Source organism: Neovison vison, chromosome 3 (genome assembly GCF_020171115.1).
Source record: "Neovison vison isolate M4711 chromosome 3, ASM_NN_V1, whole genome shotgun sequence".
Taxonomy (NCBI): domain Eukaryota; kingdom Metazoa; phylum Chordata; class Mammalia; order Carnivora; family Mustelidae; genus Neogale; species Neogale vison.
In genome coordinates this window covers 112785792-112806563 of record NC_058093.1, presented here as the reverse complement: position 1 = coordinate 112806563, position 20772 = coordinate 112785792, and the positions used below count along the sequence as shown (strand labels likewise).

Below are 20772 nucleotides of genomic sequence, written 5' to 3'. Positions count from 1 at the left end.
ATATTTTCATTTTATTCTTATGTCATTTTCCTAATTTCCATTAGTTCTCTGTCCATAGCTTCATTCAGTTCATTGAGAATAATAAATCCATTTAGTCAATGTTTTTAATAAGTCTAATGTCTGGGCTTTTTCAAGGAAAGTTTCTGTCAATTTTTCCCCCTATGATTTGCCATATTTTCCTATTTCTTTGTATATTTTTTACTTTTTTTTCAAAGAAATGGACATTCTGGGCATTATAATATGCCTACTTTGGAAATCTGATTCCCCTAGTCCTCAAGGATCAGTGATTTTTGCTTATTGAATGTGAAGCCATCTGTTTGTGACTGTCCCAAAATATTTTTTGCAAAGTATTTTTGTGTGCGATCTCTGCAGTTTCTGCCCCATTATCTACGTAGTCAAGCAGTGACGGAGAACAATTTCCTTAAATGTCTATTTCCAATAAGGAAAAAAATAGGGAACTGTCTCTAAATTTTCTGATAGGTGACACCAGGATAAGCCACTGCTGAGGGACAAAACCAATGTGAGTATCTGTGTATCTGTGCCAGTTCCTAGGTATCACTAGACCAGCTCAAATGTACAAATCCAAACATTCTGAGGAAAGATAGTTTCTCTCCACCCTGACACCAGCCAACTGCTCCAAGAACACAGGCTGTTGTTCCCATAGCCAAAGTTGTGCCCAAAAGTGGAGAGTCATAGTTGCTTCATGCATGTCATGCACAAAAGTTCAGAAGCCTCTCCATGAAGCACTTCTCTGGTTGTTCTAAGTGTCCAAATGTGTTCCAAAGTTCCAAAATACTTTATTTCAATAGCTTTTTCCAGTTTAGTCATTGACTTAGTGGGGTGACTGACTCGACCTCAAATACATTTTAAAGGAATGTTGTTAGGTGCATACATATTTAGGATTATTAATATCTTGATTGACTTTTGTCATTATAGAATGTCCTTTCTTATCCTCCAGTAATATGCATTGTCTTGAAGTCCACCTTGTCTTATATTAACATAGCCACACTAGTTTTCTTATATTTGTGTGATGTATTTCTTAATTTCAACCTATAAGTTTCTATTTATTTTTATCCCTTATAAATCATTTTTTAAAACACAATTCAAAAATCTCCTCAAGTCTGAATTTTTTAAAAAAATCTTTTAGAGTAGTTAAGACTATTAATATATAATGCAAATCTTGATTTTTTTTTCAGTTTAAAGTCTGCTATTTGGCAATTTTTTAGTATGTATCTCCTCTGTACTTATTCCTTTGTTCCTCTTTTCCTGCTTCTATTGGGTTGATTGATTTTCACATTTGTTAGGTTTTCTTTAAAAAAGTTTAAGCATTGCATTCTACCTCTATCAGTCGGGGGTGGGTCTGCTATAACTGTTTTTTTGTTTGTTTTTTAATGTATTCTAGGGAAAACAGTATGCTCACTCAGCTTATCAGTTTATCTTGCATTACTATCATACCAATTCACGCGCAAGTAAGAATCTTACAACTCCCATCTTTTGTAAAGTGATCATATATTTTACTTCCATATATATGTATATTATTACTGTAGGTATCATTTTTGCTTTAAGCAATCAACAGTCTCTTAAAGAAAAAAATAGTATATTAACCCACACATTTACTATTTCCAGTGTTCTTCTTCTTTCCTGTGGATCTGCATTTTATCTGGCATCATTTCCCTTTTAGTCTGAGGAACCTTTACCATTTTCTTATAGTTCAGATCAATTGGGAATGAATTCTTTTTTCATTCAGTTACCCCAAAATGATTATATTTTGCTTTCATTTTCAAAGTGTATTTCTCCCACACATAGAATATTAAAACAGCTTTTCCTTCTTTTAGCACTTTAAAAATGTTATTTCACTGTCATCTGTTTTTTGTTTTTGTTTTTTTTCCTGTTGAAAAGTCAGCTACAATTCTTATTATTGTTCTTGTGTATCATGTGTCTTGTTTTCCCTGTTACTTTTAAAAGATTTTCCTTATCTCTGTTTTTTAGCATTTGACTAAGATGTGCCTAAAGTGTGGCCTTTATATTTATCCTGCTTTGGGGGTGGTGGTGACATATAGTTAGAAACCTGAAGAGTGTCACAACTTTGTGATTTTCACATTTCATACCACGCAGGATTGCTCAGGGGAGACACTAAGGTTGGCCTTGAGGAGAAAGACAAGGTAAGACCTGTGGGCAAGAATCTTTATTGTGGTTTCCCCAGGAATGAATGGACAAGGAAGGGAAATAAGGATTAGGACTAGTTAATTTGAGGAATTCCAGTGGGCTCTAGAGCAAAGGCCCTGCCACTGGCTGTCTGGTACCTGGCCTTAGGTTATTAGTGTGGGGGGATTGTGGCCCAGAGTGTGCATCCAACCAGTAAAGTGGTTGAGGGTGTGAACTTAATTGGATGCTTAAGCTAGCTCACTGGACCCTAGCTAGCCAGGACCTCAAATCTAGGTATAGAGAATTTTTAAGGAACTACATGACCAGGGTCACTGAGTTTCCTAGATCCATGAGTTGATATTTTTAATCACATTTTGAAAAAGTTTTGCCAATATTTCTCCCAAACTTCCATGTTTTTTCCCCTCTAGGAATTTCTCTTATTCATCTAGAACTCCACTTAGTATATTTGTTATATTGTTTACTATTGCCTCACAGGTTATTACATCTCTGTTCATTTTTCTTTTCTTTTTTTTTTTTCCCTCTTTGCTCTTCAATTTGCATACTTCCTATTAACCTGTTTTCAAGTTTACTGATCCTTTCTTTTGCAGTGTTTAATTTTTAACAGACTTTTGAGGGGGCAGAATGGGGGGAGAGAGTCTTAAGCAGGCTCCATCCCCAGCACAGAGGCTACCATAGGGCTCAATCTCACAACCCTGAGATTGTGACCTGAGCCGAAATCAAATCAGACACAACTGGTTGAGCCATACAGGCACCCCTGCAGTGTTTAATCATTTAAGCCATTCCATGAAATTAATTTTTTTAATTGTATGTCTCTTCTAAAATTCTCCACATCTTGATCCTTTGTATTTATCACTTTCTATAGCTCCTTTAAGGTATTTATTATTTTTTAATTCTTATTCAATAACGTTAACATCTTGCTTATTTGTTTGTCTGTTTTCTTGGTTATGTTTCAATCATTCCTGTTTCTTCTTCTGTCTTATGATTTGTAATTGTATCCTGGACATTCTGGATAATATGTTGTAGAGATCCTGAATTACAGAGTTTGGTTTAGTAGGCAGTTAAGTCACTAGATCACCTTCTTTGAAGACTTGATTTTAGGCTCTATTAGAATGGGTCTGTTTTAGTTTTGCCCTTAGGCCTAGGTTCTAGACCTGAGTTCTGAGCATGGTTCTCAACCTAGGGCATGACCTACTAGGTTTTCAATGAAAAGCCTTGAATATTTACTACATCTCCTAACTTGGTGAGACCTAAATTCCAAACTTTCCCAACTTTCCCTCCCCAGCACCAGACATCTGTTGAAATCTCAGCTGAGTCTCTCCAGCATTCCAGTCATTGCTTTCTGTTACCTTCCCTGGAATCCTACCCAGTTCATGTTTAGGAGTCAGCAAAGTATTTGAGGGGAGTGCCAGGCAAACTCAAGGCTCTGTTGTTTCCTTTTTGGGATTTCCCCCTCCAATTTCCAAGCTGCTCCAACAGCCCTGAATTCTGACTTGGCTCCTCAACCTCAGGGGACTGCCACTTTTTGTTTTATTCCCTGTTGGCCACATGAGGAATAGTTACTTTAATGTGGATCTTATCCAACGTGTTAACTCTTCTTTTGGTGGATAGAGTCCCCTCTAGTTTTTGCCTGTCTTGGTCACTTTCCTCACTTTCCATTGCATTTCAAAAACGTGTATAATTATCAATAGAAGGGTTTGTCTGATACAAGACACTCTTGCCATTACAGGAAGCCAGATGATAGTAAGATGTTTAAATGTTATTTAAAATAAAATCCAACTTTCTCTTACTTATCTCAGTAATGGTTACACAAGTCTTCATCTTCAAAATCCATCAGGATGTGTTTGTGTCCTTGGGTCTATGTGCTGTTTGCCAATAAAAAGTTCATTACAAGAAAAAGCCAATTTTATGTTGGTACCCAGTTAAAAACCACTTGGGCTTTCTTGTGGTCTTCGGATCAAAAACAGATCCCTGCCTCAGAACTTCTCTCCCAGATACAACTCTAGTTTCACTTATAGCTCCTTTAATGAGACACACTAGCTCCTGCTCCTCCCTTTCTATCCCTGCTTCCCACATCCTACATGGATAACTCCTACTTATTCCTCAGGCTTCAATTTAAGTGTCATTTGTAGAAGCTTTTCCCGACTGCCAAATAAATCCGTCCTCTCTTCCAACTTAGGTGCCCTCTGTTGTGTGTCACAGCCACTAGCCCCACTCCCTGACCTCCACCTCAGCAAGATCACTCACTACACTAGCTTGCAGTGTCCAATGAGCATCTGAATGTCAAGAACCATATATTAAGTATAGCCCAAGTAGGAGTTCAAAGAATGCACAAAATGTTCAAATTCTATGCCATCCTTCTTGTTACAGTTAGCCTTCCTAGGGCAGCCTGACTTCAAGACCCCCTTGCGGCAGTTCCCCAAGGTTGGAGACCTTGAAGAGGCACAGGTTTTATTGTGAGAATCCAGAGAATTGACAGCAACTGGACCCAGCTCCAACATCAGAGGAGACATTCAGGTAAAGCTCTCATTCCTGTCTAAGCCTGCTTCTTCTGTCACATGAAAGGGTGGAACTTTGAGTTCTAATGATTATGTCCTTCCTAAACATAAAAGCTGAATGACTGACCAGGTGTTAAAGAAGACAAGGAAACATTTATTGTGTTGAGCAGACCTTATTTTCATTACAGTACCAAGAAATTCATTCTCAGTTTACTTCAGGTGCAGAGGGCTCTGCAGACATTTAGAGCCCCAGTGCTTCTTCCCAAGCAAGGGGCAGCACCTGGACCTATGTTGCATTTGATGGAACAGGATTACAGTAAAAATAATTATAAAGAAGGTTTTCTAATACATAACTTTCTTTAAAAACTCTAACTTTTTTCCCTAGGTTTACCTTGTTATTAACAAGTATAACTGGTGAGAAAATATGATACGTAATAATCTTTTTCTCAAATTGTTGACTTAAATTTTGCTACTTTTATTTTGAAGAGAAATTATGCCCTGTCACTGGAAATCTAAAAGATGACAAGTAAGGCAATGCATAAATTACAGGTGGGATAGTCTTAGCTCACAACCTAACTTGTTTCCTCTTAAATCTTCCACATTTGGCCTCTGTGTTGCTAGGTAATTTAAGACTCAGGAGATAGCCTCTTGCTTGGAAAATCATTATCAGGGAGTTTAAACTTAATGCACTACTTTTGGGGAGCATGCAGCTGCTTGAAGCTGATTTTGTGGTTTCTTTTTATAAACTGTCAGCACTCGATGGCACCCTGAAAAGAGATCCACTACTCCATGCAGTAACTCACAGCCACCCAGAAGTGTCATTTCTGAATTAGATCAAGAGATCAAATACCAAATGAAAGAAAACTGGTATCCTCCAGATAGTTTGAAATATCAATCACAACCTGAGTTAATGAAGTCTAATTAGCTTGAATTCAATCAGGTAATTACCAAAGTCATGATTGAGATCTTCCCCCACCACATCAAAAAGGGAAAACATGAATTGAAGTAAAAAATGTCATCCCACCAAACTAGACACAATAGCTATTTTCAACCCATCATCCCAAAAAATATCCCCATAAAATCAAATACTTAAAAAACTATTAAAATTACACACTGGTATAGATATTTAAATAATTTTGCACACAATCCACCTTCCATTTGTTGTTGCCAACAAACAGTTTCCATTAGGTGACTTTACCAAAACATTTCCATTTCCATGAAATTTGATGCCATAGCACTAACATTATATTTTAAAAATGCACTAGAAATTCCCTTGTAACTCGAGTTGAATTACTTCTTTTAATCACTCATGACAATTTTAGAAAAGGACTACTTTTAAGTACTCAAATTTACTCCCAGGTTAGATGTGGGTAAGGAGAATAATTTTACTTGTTGCAAGGAGAGCGGTGTCTGACTTATTGCAAATTATGGTGTCCTTCTAGTATAACTCCCAGCTAAAGGAAACTGGGATTTCCTTCCTACTTCTTGGGCCAGTCTCTTCTGAAAACTGCAATGTCACCCCTAGCTTTCAGCCCTTCATTTGGGGACTGAGTCCCTGCAACCAGGCAAAGGTTGTTCATTCAAGCAGAGCCTCAACATGGTACATATGAGGACTTGAGGACAGCAAAGTTCATTAAGCTCCATTCCTGGAAATGATTTCTATTAATAATCTCTCCCATGAGCTGAGTTCACACAACACACGGGCCTACCATGAGGCATATGTGTGTAGTAGATAGGCAAATATCTGCATGTTTCCATTTGAAATGCCACATTTTGAGATTCTACACTTTATCAACCTTATGAAAAACCAATGTGTCATCATTCTGAGTGTGATAAGTATTGAGTACAATTTTAAAACAAACACAGTCATGTCCCTACAGCTCCAGCAGCAGGTGTGCATGGGTTTTGATCTCAAATACCACTGCTCATAGAACATAAAAATTCACACTGCTGCATGCCACTCTGACATGTCACATTATTTTACATTACTCTGGCACTGATTCAGAAAGAAAATTTTCTATTATGGCATGATGAGACAAAAAGAACTCCACTACATATAAATAAATGATGGTTAAAAACAATGCACTGTGAATAGTTTCCAGAAGCTTGAGTGTTTCAGTGCAATCAGCTTTTGCTTCTTGAAAAAAGAAAAAAAAAAAAACTATCTTTTCGGTCACAATTTGCTTTCACATAGTAGAGACACAGACAAAGCTGACCAAGACCAAATTTTAGTGGTACTATTATTTCCTAGGGCATTAGAGGTTCACCCTGACAGATGCTAACGACACAGGAAACAAGAGAAGGAAGGCCCTAGACTACTTAAAAAGCAAACTGGGTCTTACATAGATTAAGCTATGGGTAAGACTTATGTTTAGGGTGGTGATGGGTAAGGGCAGTGAGGACACACATACTACACAGAGAATAGATTTCATACTGTACCCTCCTCACATGGAATATGCATAAAACACTTGGTGGAAAGACATGAAGAAAGGTGACCTGTTCCATGTCCCATGGGAATCAGCATTTAAAAAGCATACCTGAATGCCCTCAGTATTTCTTGTTCAATCTCCCAGAAAATAAATTTTAAAAATGCACAATTCCTTTTATAGTTATAAACTGAAGTAGCGGCACCAGAAGCCTCTCCGAAGGCTTTCTTAAATCTAAGATGAAGCTGAGCAAATGTTTTTTGCTCTCATTGAGTCTATCCCTTCAGTTGCTCTGACCAGGTGATCAGGGCAAAGAAAACTCAAGCTACAGACTTGTCAACAGCAATGATTCTGAGGCTTTTTAGACTTGGATAAATTTATCTAAAAATCTTTTGAGTTCCCCTCTTCCCAATTTTTTTTTCCTCTTCCCAATTTTTAATTTAATTACAAAAGCAAACTGAAAAGCTCCTTCAGACTGACTCCTAAGCTAACTTTTGCTTATGTGAATATGGAAAAAATTAATTATTTAATATTTGTCATAAGACTTTGATTTTTAAAAAAGACTGCAAATCATTATTCCCTGATGTGGAAGAGTGAGGATTCAGCTATTCATCTGTAGTCCTTCCTCACATTTTTAAAAAGGAGGCAAAATATTAGAGACGAAAGCAGTTTACACTAGAAGGAGGTACAGTCCATGGGAGTGCTCTTGCTGCCACACCTTGCAGCCTGAGCAGATGGAGGGAAGGACCTAGAGTCTTACACCCATGCAGGCCAACAAAACACCAGAAGACTCCCTGTGGGTGCCTCCCTGCATTGCCTGCTCACCAGGAGAGGCTACTCCAGAAGGGCTATTCTGGGCTGCTAAAGTAAAAACACTAAAAGCAGTGACTAAAGGGCTAATGTTGAAATGTGATTATGTGCAGTCAGAACAGGTGATACATGGGCAATTTTGGCAAACCAAAGGCAACCCACAGTACTAAACTAAAAGGAATACAGACCAGTGTACAGAGAAGCACAAATAACACAGTCAACACCCCTCCTCTTCTCAGCTCTGGGAGTCCTTCACAGAGAAAAGTCAAACCCAACTTTGCCTAGGTCTGAGAGAGGAACCCCCCTTCTTCCCCAGGAATGGAGGGATGGATGATGCGATGACGTTCCTGAGGGAGCCTGAGCCCTGCAAGATGGATCGTGAGAGGGGCTCACTATGGCTATATCCAGTAAGGAAATCAGTAACACACTTTTTTTTTTAGAAAGTGGGAAGAAAAAGCAAAGACATTCACAAATACAAAAATTGTTTACAAAACAATTACCTAAAAAGTTTACTGGGGTTGGGTGGGGAATAAGAATCATGTTTTCATTTCAAATTAGTCACATGGTACTAATGGTTTATAAAAGAGAATGGCCAATTTCTGTCTTCCTCGCCTCCCCCACAAACATCTTAGAGTCCTCCTATTCCTGATATTTTCCCTACCCTCACCCCAAACCACCCCATCCCATCCCCAAATTAATCTGCAACGAGCCAACCCCAAGGACACATGATTGTTGGTTGGGTTCCAATTTGACAATGAACCTAACGCTGGGGAAGAGAACAAAAGGACACAGGAGCGGCACTGGCAAAAATCTCAAGGTGTGTGGACCTTGGACAAGACTTCTGCCACACGGCTTCTGCCACCACAGCACTAAGCTGCAGACTGAGCTCCGCTGCCAGTAAACTGAGGTAAGGAAGAACATGGCGGCTCTGCCTGGATGGCTTCCTGTGGTGGTGCAGCATGTGTGTGCTCTTGGGTGTGGGCACCACAGGACTCATTTTCTCCCAGTTGCCTTTGCCATTTTCCCTCTGGTTAGAAGATCGCTCTTTACAGAGTCTCAAAAGATCAGCCACTTGTCTTCCTCTGAGGTACAAATCCAATAGAGTCTTAATTCCAAAGATCCAGAGCCCACTGGTATGCAGAAGTCGAAATCAAATGCTCAGAATCAAAAGGTGTGGCACACCTGCCCAGCCAGTTTATCAGCAGTTGTAAAGACAGATCAGAAAAAAAACTAGCATTTAATATAAAAAGTGTTTTTCAAATGGTATGATTTCCTATCCTCTTGTGAATGAAGATCATAACTCTTCTCGTTTCTGAGGTCCTATGGGAAAAGAGAACAATTGAAAATAAAATGGTTTATCCTCAAGTTACAAAAATACACACTGGATTTTTATTTCCAATGTTGTAACTTATTAATTATGGCCCCACCTCCCTTTTATCTCTCTTCTTAAATTTTAGGAGCTTTGGTTTGGTGTCCTTATATTATATTTTGAAAACAAAAACAAAATTTAAAAGGCCTTTTTGTTTTTAAAAACTACCCGCATACGCCCACTCCAGAAGAACTGTTTTCACAAATACAATATTTACTTCTGGTAAAAATGCATGTATTTTTAGTCAGGATTCTTTTTTTTTCACTTAATAACATATAAACATTTTCCTAAATAAAAGTGAAGCTTGGGGCGCCTGGGTGGCTCAGTTGGTTGGACGACTGCCTTCGGCTCAGGTCATGATCCTGGAGTCCCGGGATCGAGTCCCACATCGGGCTCCCAGCTCCATGGGGAGTCTGCTTCTCTCTCTGACCTTCTCCTCGCTCATGCTCTCTCTCACTGTCTCTCTCTCAAATAAATAAATAAAATCTTTTAAAAAAAAAAAAAGTAAAGCTCATTTGCCATTCTCTATTCTTGGATGTTTAAACTGTTTTTAAATTTTTCCATTTATATGACTTTTTCCTTATATGGACTTACTTCTTTAAGGTAAATTCTCAAGAAAGGAATTACTGAGGGAATAAACATGTTAATGGTTCTTGACAGCTGATTTTATTCCCTTTTTTTTTTTAAAAGAGAGAGGGCAAGAGAGAGTGGGAGGGTCCACAAAGGGAGAGAATCTTAAGCAGGCTCCACACCCAGTAGAGCCTGACAGCTAGACTTGCTCTTATAACCTTGCATCACGACCTGAGCCAAAATCAAGAGTCAGACACTTAGCCAACTAAGCCACCCAGGCACCCCAATTTATTACTTTTTAACAAGGATTGTTCTAATGCACAAAGCTTCAGCAAGGCAGACCCAGAGGAGTTTCTTCACCATCTCCCCAACAAATGGCATCATCAGTATTAATAAGCATATTTTCTCAATGGAGTATATATTAAGGACAGATTCCTTTAATGTGATTATTATTTCCTCAACTCCACTTACTATTTGTGTTCTCCTCTTATTTGAACAGTATGTCTACATTCTTTACCCATGTATCTTCAGCTTTCACTAGTGAATTTCCATTATTTCTATGCTGAATATTCAGTGTCTTGGTCATGATACATCATGGTACAGTCTTTAAGATGATTAGGTGAATCACTCAAGATCAATGTTCTATAATTCCTTTTTTAGAATTACTTTCGAGCTGAATATATGTTAAAAATCCAGATCTCAGCTTATTAATAGTTTAAAAAAGGTCATTTTTGTATTCTAATGATTTTTGTCAACTGTATACCATTTGAGATATACAAAGAGTAGGGAAAATATTACATGAAGATTTAGTCCCTTCTACTCTTAACCTAAGTTAAATACAAACACTCCATTCTCCAACCCAATATGCTTCTTTGAAAAAACACTTTTTTCAAATCAGTACCTACTTTGTCTTGATCCTAAATGTGTTCATTTACTAGTGCCTGGAGAGATTTAATAATTAAAAAAAAAAAATGTGACAAGAGATCCTAAAAATAGTATCAGGCTTGTCAGATGGAGGTAAGAACCTAGAGCCTCACACCCAAGCAGGCTACCAGAAGACTCCTTGTCTTATATCACAAAACTCACAAGCCTAAATAACAATAATCTCAATTAAAGCACTTTTCTCAAAAAAAAAAAAAAAGAAAGAAAGAAGAAAGAAAAAAGGCAAAGCAAAGAGGACAGGAAGTGTATTAATACATACCATTTAGGACAACTAAAAAAGAAAAATATACACTGGTTGATGTCAAGACAGAAGGGGTGAGATTCCTTTTATTCATTATTCTATTGTTTTTGCAATAAACACAAATCAGAAACTCAAATAAGTACTTCCCTAAAACCAAAGGTTGGACCTACCTTCCCAGCCTGACTCTTGTATTGTCTTCTCCTTATCCAGCATTCCCAACTCTTTCTCCCTCTGGAAGCGGGTCTGTAGCTGCTTGATCTCCTGGTCGTAGTCCTGCCACTCTGGGACAATTCGAACAGCTGCTTCTAGCTTGGGCTCTTTGGTCATTGGATTATTACACTGTGGAAACCCAAATCGCATACTTCAACCAAGTTGAAGACAGGGAACATTATACGGAATTCAAAGGTGTGCTGGTTCTTAGGTTATAAATTCCAACTAAACAAAATGAATAACATTGAGGAATCAGATGACAGATTAGTAGAAGCAATGTGGTAGTAGGTCACATAAAGCTTCTATGAAGTTGTGGGGAGTGACAGGAAAGCAGGAAAAGAAAGTTCCTGTGGTAAAATCACAAGGCACAGAGATAATCCCATAAGACAAGTAGTAACTTTACTGATTTTAAGTAGTGAAAACAGCCCCATCAGACACTAGAGGACTTGGCTGCCTGCTGTAAGCAGCAGAGATCTATGGATGTTACTGTAAGGCATGCTGCAGTCCCCAACCTGCACAACTACAAAGAAGACTAAAAAGACTCTATGTGTTAATAATGATCTAGTTGTAAATTACACTGGACTAAGATGCAGAAAAGAACCACAGACAACTTACCAAATCTATTGTTTTTGCCCTTTTCTTAGAGGCATCATCACACCACGTTTCACACCAAAGCCATTCTTGAGGGAGTGATTTAATTGGCACCTGATGGATCATGTTATTGGGCAAATCCTGTTTGGTAAAAAGAAAATAAAATACAACAATCTAAGGTTCTGGGGGAAATTTATATGAATGCACAGTAAATTAGTGATGATAGCTACTCATTACATATCATATTCCAATCACAAATTTTTAGAACTGAAAGGGTCTATTAAAAACCTTAGAGAAGATAAAATATTTATTTGTGATTTTTTTTCACATTTATCATCCCTTCTTTTGCAATCGGTTTAAGCTTCCTACTTTTTGTTTTATCTGGGTTTTTTTGTTTGTTTGTTTGTTTTTTATTTCTTTTCAGCATAACAGAATTCATTGTTTTTGCACCACACCCAGTGCTCCATGCAATACGTGCCCTCATTAATACCCACCAACTGGCTCCCCCAACCTCCCACCCCCTGCCCCTTCAAAACCCTCAGGTTGTTTTTCAGGTCCATAGTCTCTCATGGTTCACCTCCCCTTCCAACTTCTGCACAGCAAAGGAAACAGTCAAGAAAACAAAGAGCAACCCACGGAATGGAAGAAGATATTTGCCTGCTTCCTCCTCTCTCTCTCTCTCTGCCTGCCTCTCTGCCTACTTGGGATCTCTCTGTGTCAAATAAATAAATAAAATCTTTAAAAAAAAAAAAAGAAAAGGGCGCCTGGGTGGCTCAGTGGGTTAAGCCGCTGCCTTCGGCTCAGGTCATGATCTCAGGGTCCTGGGATCGAGTCCCGCATCAGGCTCTCTGCTCAGCAGGGAGCCTGTTTCCTCCTCTCTCTCTCTCTCTCTGCCTGCTTCTCTGCCTACTTGTGATCTCTCTCTGTCAAATAAATAAATAAAATCTTTAAAAAAAAAAAAGATATTTGCAAATGACAGTACAGTCAAAAGGTTGATATCCAGGATCTATAAAGAACTCCTCAAACTCAACATACACAAAACAGATAATCATATCAAAAAATGGGCAGAAGATATGAACAGACACTTCTCCAATGAAGACATACAAATGGCTATCAGACACATCAAAAAATGTTCATCATCACTAGCCATCAGGGAGATTCAAATTAAAACCACATTGAGATACCACCTTACACCAGTTAGAATGGCCAAAATTAGCAAGACAGGAAACAACATGTTTTGGAGAGGATGCAGAGAAAGGGCAACCCTCTTACACTGTTGGTGGGAATGCAAGTTGGTGCAGCCACTTTGGAAAACAGGTGGAGATTCCTCAAGAAATTAAAAATAGAGCTTCCCTATGACCCTGCAATTGCACTACTGGGGATTTACCCCAAAGATACAGATGTATTGAAAAAAAGGACCATCTGTACCCCAAAGTTTATAGCAGCAATGGCCACGGTTGCCAAACTGTGGAAAGAACCAAGATGCCCTTCAACGGATGAATGGGTAAGGAAGATATGGTCCACATACACTATGGAGTATTATGTCTCCATCAGAAATGATGAATACCCACCTTTTGTAGCAACATGACGGGACTGGAAGAGATTATTTGTGATGTTTTTTAAAACCACAAAGTTTAGAAGACTCAAAACATCTACCTATGACAAGCACTTGAAAAATTTTAGCTTAAGACTCACAAATAACCTGCACCTAGACTTCCCTCCATAAGGGTAATTCTAAGGAAAAAAATGCTACTGCCTCTTGAAAGTTAACTAAGCATAGAGTGTGGTTTTTATACTTCACAGTTTTGCATAAAAGAAGCTCTGAATCCACCTTGTCAACTGGGGCTTGATCCCAAGTGGATGAAGCTCTCATGTTTTTCAGCCAACTGTATGCTTTGAAGCTCTTTTTCCTCAGCAACCCTTTTGAGTTTGACACAATAAAATGTCCCACTGTCTTAAGACACAAATAACCAATATGATCCAGAAATTCTACCTCTGAGTATATGCACAAAAGAAATGAAGCAGGGACTTAAACAGAAACTTGTATACCAATGTTCACAGAGGCATTATTCACAATAGTCAAAAGCTGGAAACAAGCCAAATGTCCATCAACAGATGAATGCATACACAAAATATGGTGTGTGTATCTGTATGTACATATATAGATACACACACACAATGGAATATTCTTCCATCTTAACAGGAAGAAAATTATAATAGATGCTATGACATGGATGAAACTTGAAAATGTTATACAAAGTTAAATAAGCCAGGTGCAAAAAGGAAAATTATTGTCTGATTCTGAAAGTATCTAGAATAGGCCAATTCATAGAGATAGAAAATAGAATAGAGGTTGCCAGGGGCTCAGAAGAGGAAAGAAGAGAGAACTATTGTTTAATGGGTATAGAGTTTCAGTTTGGGATGATGAAAAAGTTCTGGAGATGGACAGCTGCACAACACTGTGAATGTACTTAATACCACTGAACTGTATACTTAAAAATGGTTAAAATGGAAAATTTTATGTTACATGAATTATACTTAATTATGTAGGTAAAATAAAAACACTCACAGACAAGAAAAACTGAAAAAAAAAACTGTTACTAGTAAACTTATACTAAGGAAAACTAAACGATATTCTTTAGGCAGATGGAAAATGATCCTATATGGAAATCCAGAAATGCAGGAAGAATGCAAGGCCACCATGTAAGCCAATCTAAATCTTATAAATAGATAATGCTTGTATTGTAGGAGAATACTTCTGGGGTTTAAAATACAGAGAAATCTAAAATATAAGGCAATAGCCATTCAGGCTGATGAGGATAAATTTGAGTTCTAAGGCCAGTATTACTCAAACCTGGTATGCAGACTACAGCAAGGAGCTTGCTAGGAATGCAAGTTCTTGTACCAGACCACATACCTACTAAATCGGGCTGTGGGGATGGGACCCAAGAATTAATGGTTCAACAAATTCTCCAAGTGAATCTGGTATATATGCTAAAATTTGAGAAGCACTGTTCTAATGTTTTAGCACTCTCTGGTAGGTGGGTAAAATATACCAATTAATATTAGCCTTTGCAAATCAGAAATGCATATTATAATCTCTAAAATAATCGTTTAAAAAACTGAAAAAAGAAAAAGTATATAGTTTAAGGTGCACCCAGCTGGCTCAGTTTGTGGAGCATGCAACTCTTGATCCTGGGGTTGTTGAGTCTGAGCCCTATGTTGAGTGTAGAGATCACCTAAAAATTCAAAAATCTTTAAAAAAAGAAAAAATATATATATATAATTTAAGCTAATCTGAAAGAAAGTTATTAAGGAGAAAAAAGAAACAGAACACATGGAATAAGCAGAATACTAGAAAAGCCAATATTACCAGTGAATATATTAATTATAAATGGACTAAATATTCAAATTAAATGACTGTTATACCAAACATAAAAACCAACAGATATAAGCTATTTGTAAGAAATAGAACTAAAACATAAGGATAGAGAAAAACTGAAAACAGAAGGGTAAGAACAATATACCACATAACCGTACCTGAAAGGAAAACTGGAATAGATGCACTAATATTAGGTGAAGCATATTAAGACCCCAGGACCCCCCAAAATTATTAAAGGTTCATTTGTATGATATATAAGACTTATAAGTTTTTCAGATACCTAATGATATAGTCTAAAAATACATAAAACAAAATCTGATAAAACCAGAGATGAGAAGATACCACAATATAGAAAAATCTTTTAAACAGAATTTTCTCTCAGTAACTAATAGAAAAACAAACAATAAAAAAAAAAAACCAAAACCATAATTTGACCTAATGGCCTATATCTAATATCTACAGGATATAAAACCAAATGAAATGTTTACCAAAACCAATCACATTTGGGTCAACAAACTTCATATGCCTAAAGTCATACAGAAGAACTCCTCAAACCATAAAGCATCTGAGCTAGAAATTAATAACAATATATCTAGAAAATTCCCATGTATTTGGAATAGTTCCTACAAAACTCATGAATCAAAGAAGAAATCACATTGGAAACTAGAAATATGCTGTACTAAATGACAAGGAAAATACTACATATAAAATGTAGGGAATGCAGCCAGAGCTTTGCTGAGACAGAATCTGATTATTTTCAAATGCATATAATAGAAAAGACTAAGAATTACAAACTAAACACCTATCTCAAGAAATGAGGGAAAAAAATCAACAAATTAAGGAAGGTAAGAAGTAAGAAAAAGAACAAATTAGTGAAATAGAAAAGAAATATATTGATAGGATGAAAAACATTAAAAGATGCTTCTTTAATTCCTGGTGAGGTGATAAAAAAAAAAGAAGGCACAATAAATGATGTCAGGAATTTTTAAGAGAGTTTTCAATTAACAATAATCATGCCTCGGATAAACCTCATTGGCTATGATACTGCCACTGTGCAAAGCTTGGGAATTTTTAAGAGAGAAAGAGAGAGAAGATACCAGTATAGATGCTATGGTACTTTAAACAGACAACTGGACTAATGAAAGCATTCTGGTTCTTGAGACACATTTTCTTTTTCTTTTTCTTTTTTTTTTGATACACATTTTCTAAAGCTGATTATACAGTGCACTTATAATCTGAGCATGGCACTATATGTAAGTTATATGCAGTTTTTAAAAATCAGAGGATAGTACAGGCAACTTCATAATGTTATGTTAAGAAATTTAGAGACAGCTTAACAAAAGCACTGATAAAAGAAGTAATAAAAAATCTCAACAGACTCATAACTATTAAAGAAACTGAAATCATAATTTAAGCACAAAGAAATTAGAGGCTTCACTAGTGATTCCACCAAACATTTAAGAAAGAAATAAAGCCAATCTTAAAAAACCAACTATCGGTAAATGAAAACAAACAAACAAACAAACAAACCCACAACCCAACTCATTTAATTAAGCTTCAATACCAAAACCTGACAGAGATATTATACGCCAATATCACATAACAACACAAATGCAAAATTCTTAAATATTCGCCCCCAAAATTCAGGACTATCAAAAAAAATAATAAATCAGGATCAGTTGGATTAAAGAATTCAGAAATTATACTTAGGTATAAAATTTACTATATTTATAAAAGAGAAAAATCATATTATTTTAGCAGATGTCAAAAATTTACAAAATTTAATGCAAGAGATCTTTTAAGTAGCAAATGAGGACTAAAAGGAACTTCCTTTTTTTTTTTTTTTAAAGATTTTATTTATTTATTTGACAGAGAGAAATCACAAGTAGACGGAGAGGCAGGCAGAGAGAGAGAGAGAGAGGGAAGCAGGCTCCCTGCTGAGCAGAGAGCCCGATATGGGACTCGATCCCAGGACCCTGAGATCATGACCTGAGCCGAAGGCAGCGGCTTAACCCACTGAGCCACCCAGGCACCCTAAAAGGAACTTCCTTAATGTGAATAAGGGATATCTACAAAACAGCTACAACAAACATCATACTGAAGTGATGAAATGCTGAATACTTTCAGCATTTTTGAGTCAAGAATGCCCACTATTAATATTTCTATTCAACATTATGGAAGTCCCAGTAAATAGTGAAAGCAAGAAAAAAAACTTTTTAAAAATTATTTATTTATTTATCTGAGAGAGAGAAAGAACAAGAGTGAGCACAAGGAGGTAGAAGAGCAGAGGGAGAGGGAGAAGCAGACTTCTGCTGAGCAGGGAACCAGGAATGTAAGATTGGAAAAGAAAAAGTAAAATTGCCATTATCTGTAGATATATGCTTACATATCTAGAAAAGCAAAAGTATATACAGATTAGCAGGATACCTGAATACAATAATGAACAAAAAACATATTACAATTCTAGATACCAGCAATAAACAGAAACAAAAGCGCTTTTTTTTTTTAAGGTTTTGGTGTTTTTTTTAAGTTTTTTTTTTGGACAGAGATCGCAAGTAGGCAAAGAGGCAGGCAGAGAGAGAGGAGGAAGCAGGCTCCCTACTGAGCAGAGAGCCCGATGCGGGGCTCGATCCCAGGACCCTGGGATCATGACCTGAGCTGAAGGCAGAGGCTTTAACCCACTGAGCCACCCAGGCACCCCAGAAACAAAAGCTTTTAAAAATAACTCTTAATGAAGATGTACAAGATATCTATGAGGAAAACAATCTACATTATTGAGAGAAATTAAACACAACCCAAATATAAAACCCTAGCAAGTGGTTTTTTTTTTTTCCTCCTGAACAAGTTCAGGCTCATTCTAAAATGTATATGAGAAAATAAAGGACAGAGAATACTCTAAGACATTCCTGAAGAATGAGGTGAGAGGATTTAATTTACTGGGTATCACGACTTATTATAGAACTATAGTAACCAGATATTTGTAGTATGAATGTGAAGATAGACAAACAGACCAATCAAAAACCAGAAGACCCAGAAATGGATCCATCCATACATAAAGACATCATATCTGACAAAGATGGTATTGTAAAGCAGTGCATTTCATTAAGAAAAGAACTTATATAACTGTATATGTACATAAAAAAAGAAAGTTGAACTCTATCTCAAAAACAAATTCCTACTGGAATACAGATTTGCATATAAAAGAAAAAAAAACAATAAAGCACATATTAAAAAAGTATCTTTGTGGCTTTAATAGGGGTTAAAAAGCATTAATCATAACAAAAAATACCAGTCTGACTACAAAAGATACCATTAAGAGAGTTAAAGTGGGAAATTTTGCAACATATATAACAAAGGATACACTATCAGTATAAAGAATGCATGTAAATCAAGAAAAAATCCCATGAGAGACTATGGACTCTGAAAAACAACCTGAGGGTTTTGAAGGGGCGGGGGGGGGGCAGGAGGTTGGGGGAGCCAGGTGGTGGGTATTAAGGAGGGCATGTATTGCATGGAGCACTGAGTGTACTGCAAAAACAATGAATACTGTTACGCTTAAAAGAAATTTAAAAAACAAAATCCCAAACAACCCAAATACTTAAATAAGCATATCACAAAAGAGAATACCTAAATGGCCATAAACACACTAAATGGCACTCAACTTCATTATATTAATAATGGAAATGCAAAAAATAAAACCACAATGAGGAACAACATCAGCAAAAATGGTAGAGTAACGAGCTCTGAAAATTCACCTCTCCAAAAATGCAGTCAAAAACATGACAAAAACAGAATCAACTTTTTTCAGAACTCTGAAAATTAACCATTGGTTTGCAGCAACCTAAGGAGCAACTAAAAGTCAACAAAAAAATGCTTGGATATTGATAACCATGAATTTTGAGGCATCTGAACTTACTCTATTCCTATTCTCCCTGGTCTCCATCAGCCTCAAAAAATAAAGGCCTGCACTCCCTTACTGGCAGAAGGAGAACAAGACTGAAGATCTTTCAAGCTTTATTCTCAAAGCAGAGCCATTATTTGAAGACTGTACTATATAGGCCCGTTTCTATTCAGTCTCAGTTGAACGTAACCCAGTGATAAAAAGCTTCTCCTTTGCAGCACCTAAGGATTGTATTAAGCTTTCTGAGGCTATATGAAGTGAAGCAAAGAATATACTAAACAAAATTCTTTTTTTTTTTTCAATAATTTTATTTATTTACTTGTCAGAGAGAAAGAGAGCAAAAGAGCATGAAAGCCCAAGCAGGAGGTATGGCAGGCAGATGGAGGGAAAAGCACACTCCCCACTGAACAAGGAGTCTGATGGGGGACTCGATCCCAGGACCTTGGGATCATGACCTGAGGTGAAGGCAGATGCTTAAATGACTGAGCCACCCAGGAGTCCCAGTAAGCAAAATTCTTAAGAGGAGAAACAAAAGAATGAGCTATCCATAGGAGGCTTTGAAAAGAAAAGATATATTCCTGGGAAAAGAGAACGCCATGCACATGTATAAGTCTCTGAGCATGCTTAGTGATGTATGCATAAGGAAGAAAAACCTAATAAAGCCATAAGCTCTCATCTCCAGTTGATCTATGGCTCTATGCAACAAAGAAGTTAGAGTTGTAAACTGCCTGGCTTACTGTTGAAAATGGTTCCAACATGCACCCAGAGGCCATGGGCAAAGAATGGAAGTCTTAGTGGTTCTGAATACTTAAGGAAATTTCCGTCCACTTTTCGCTGATCACTAAGCTAATCAGGCAGATCAAAAATGTAGACCTCACAGAACTGATTTAAGAAGTTCAAAAACATGGGCAGAAGGCATGAACAGACACTTCTCCAAAGAAGACATGTAAGTGGCTCACAGACACATGAAAAAATGTTCATCGTCATTAGCCATCAGGGAAATTCAAATCAAAACCACATTGAGATACCACCTTACACCAGTTAGAACGGCCAAAATTAACAAGATAGTAAAACAAGTGCAGGAGAGGATATGGAGAAAGGGCAACCCTCTTACACTGTTGGTGGGAATGTACGTTGGTGCAGCCACTTAAACAGTGTGGAGATTCCTTAAGAAATGAAAAATAGAGCTACCCTATGACTCTGCAATTGCACTATCCGAAGATACAGATGTAGTGAAAAGTAGAGACATCTGTATCCCAATGTTCATAGCAGAAATGGCCACAGTCACCAAACTGTGGAAAGAGCCAAGATGCCCTTCAACAGACGAATGGGTAAAGAAGATATGGTCCATATATACAATGGAGTATTACGCCTCCATCAGAAAATCTGAATACCCGGGACGCCTGGGTGGCTCAGTTGGTTAAGCAGCTGCCTTCGGCTCAGGTCATGATCCCATAGTCCTGGGATCGAGTCCCAGGTCAGGCTCCTTGCTCGGCAGGGAGCCTGCTTCTCCCTCTGCCTGCCTCTCTGTCTGCCTGTGCTCGCTCTTCCTCTCTCTGACAAATAAATAAATAAAATCTTTAAAAAAAAAAAAAGAAGAAGAAAGAAAATCTGAATACCCAACTTTTGTATCAACATGGATGGGACTGGAGGAGATTATGCTGAAATA

General features: G+C 37.3%; 1 protein-coding gene and 1 pseudogene across 2 annotated transcripts in view; both read right to left on the bottom strand.

The window, feature by feature from the left end:
- Window positions 1-4794: 4794 nt before the first annotated feature.
- Window positions 4795-20772, bottom strand: part of UGGT1 (UDP-glucose glycoprotein glucosyltransferase 1) — a 124974-nt gene continuing 108996 nt past the window's right edge. For both annotated transcript variants that reach the window (XM_044242730.1, XM_044242732.1), the window contains 3 exons: window positions 11845-11961; window positions 11190-11358; window positions 4795-9217 (listed from right to left, as the gene is read on the bottom strand). In XM_044242730.1, coding sequence (XP_044098665.1) covers window positions 9192-9217; window positions 11190-11358; window positions 11845-11961 — 312 coding nt within the window. In that variant the 3' untranslated portion in view covers window positions 4795-9191. The remainder of the gene's footprint in view (window positions 9218-11189; window positions 11359-11844; window positions 11962-20772) is intronic.
- Window positions 16134-16264, bottom strand: LOC122903727 (annotated as a pseudogene).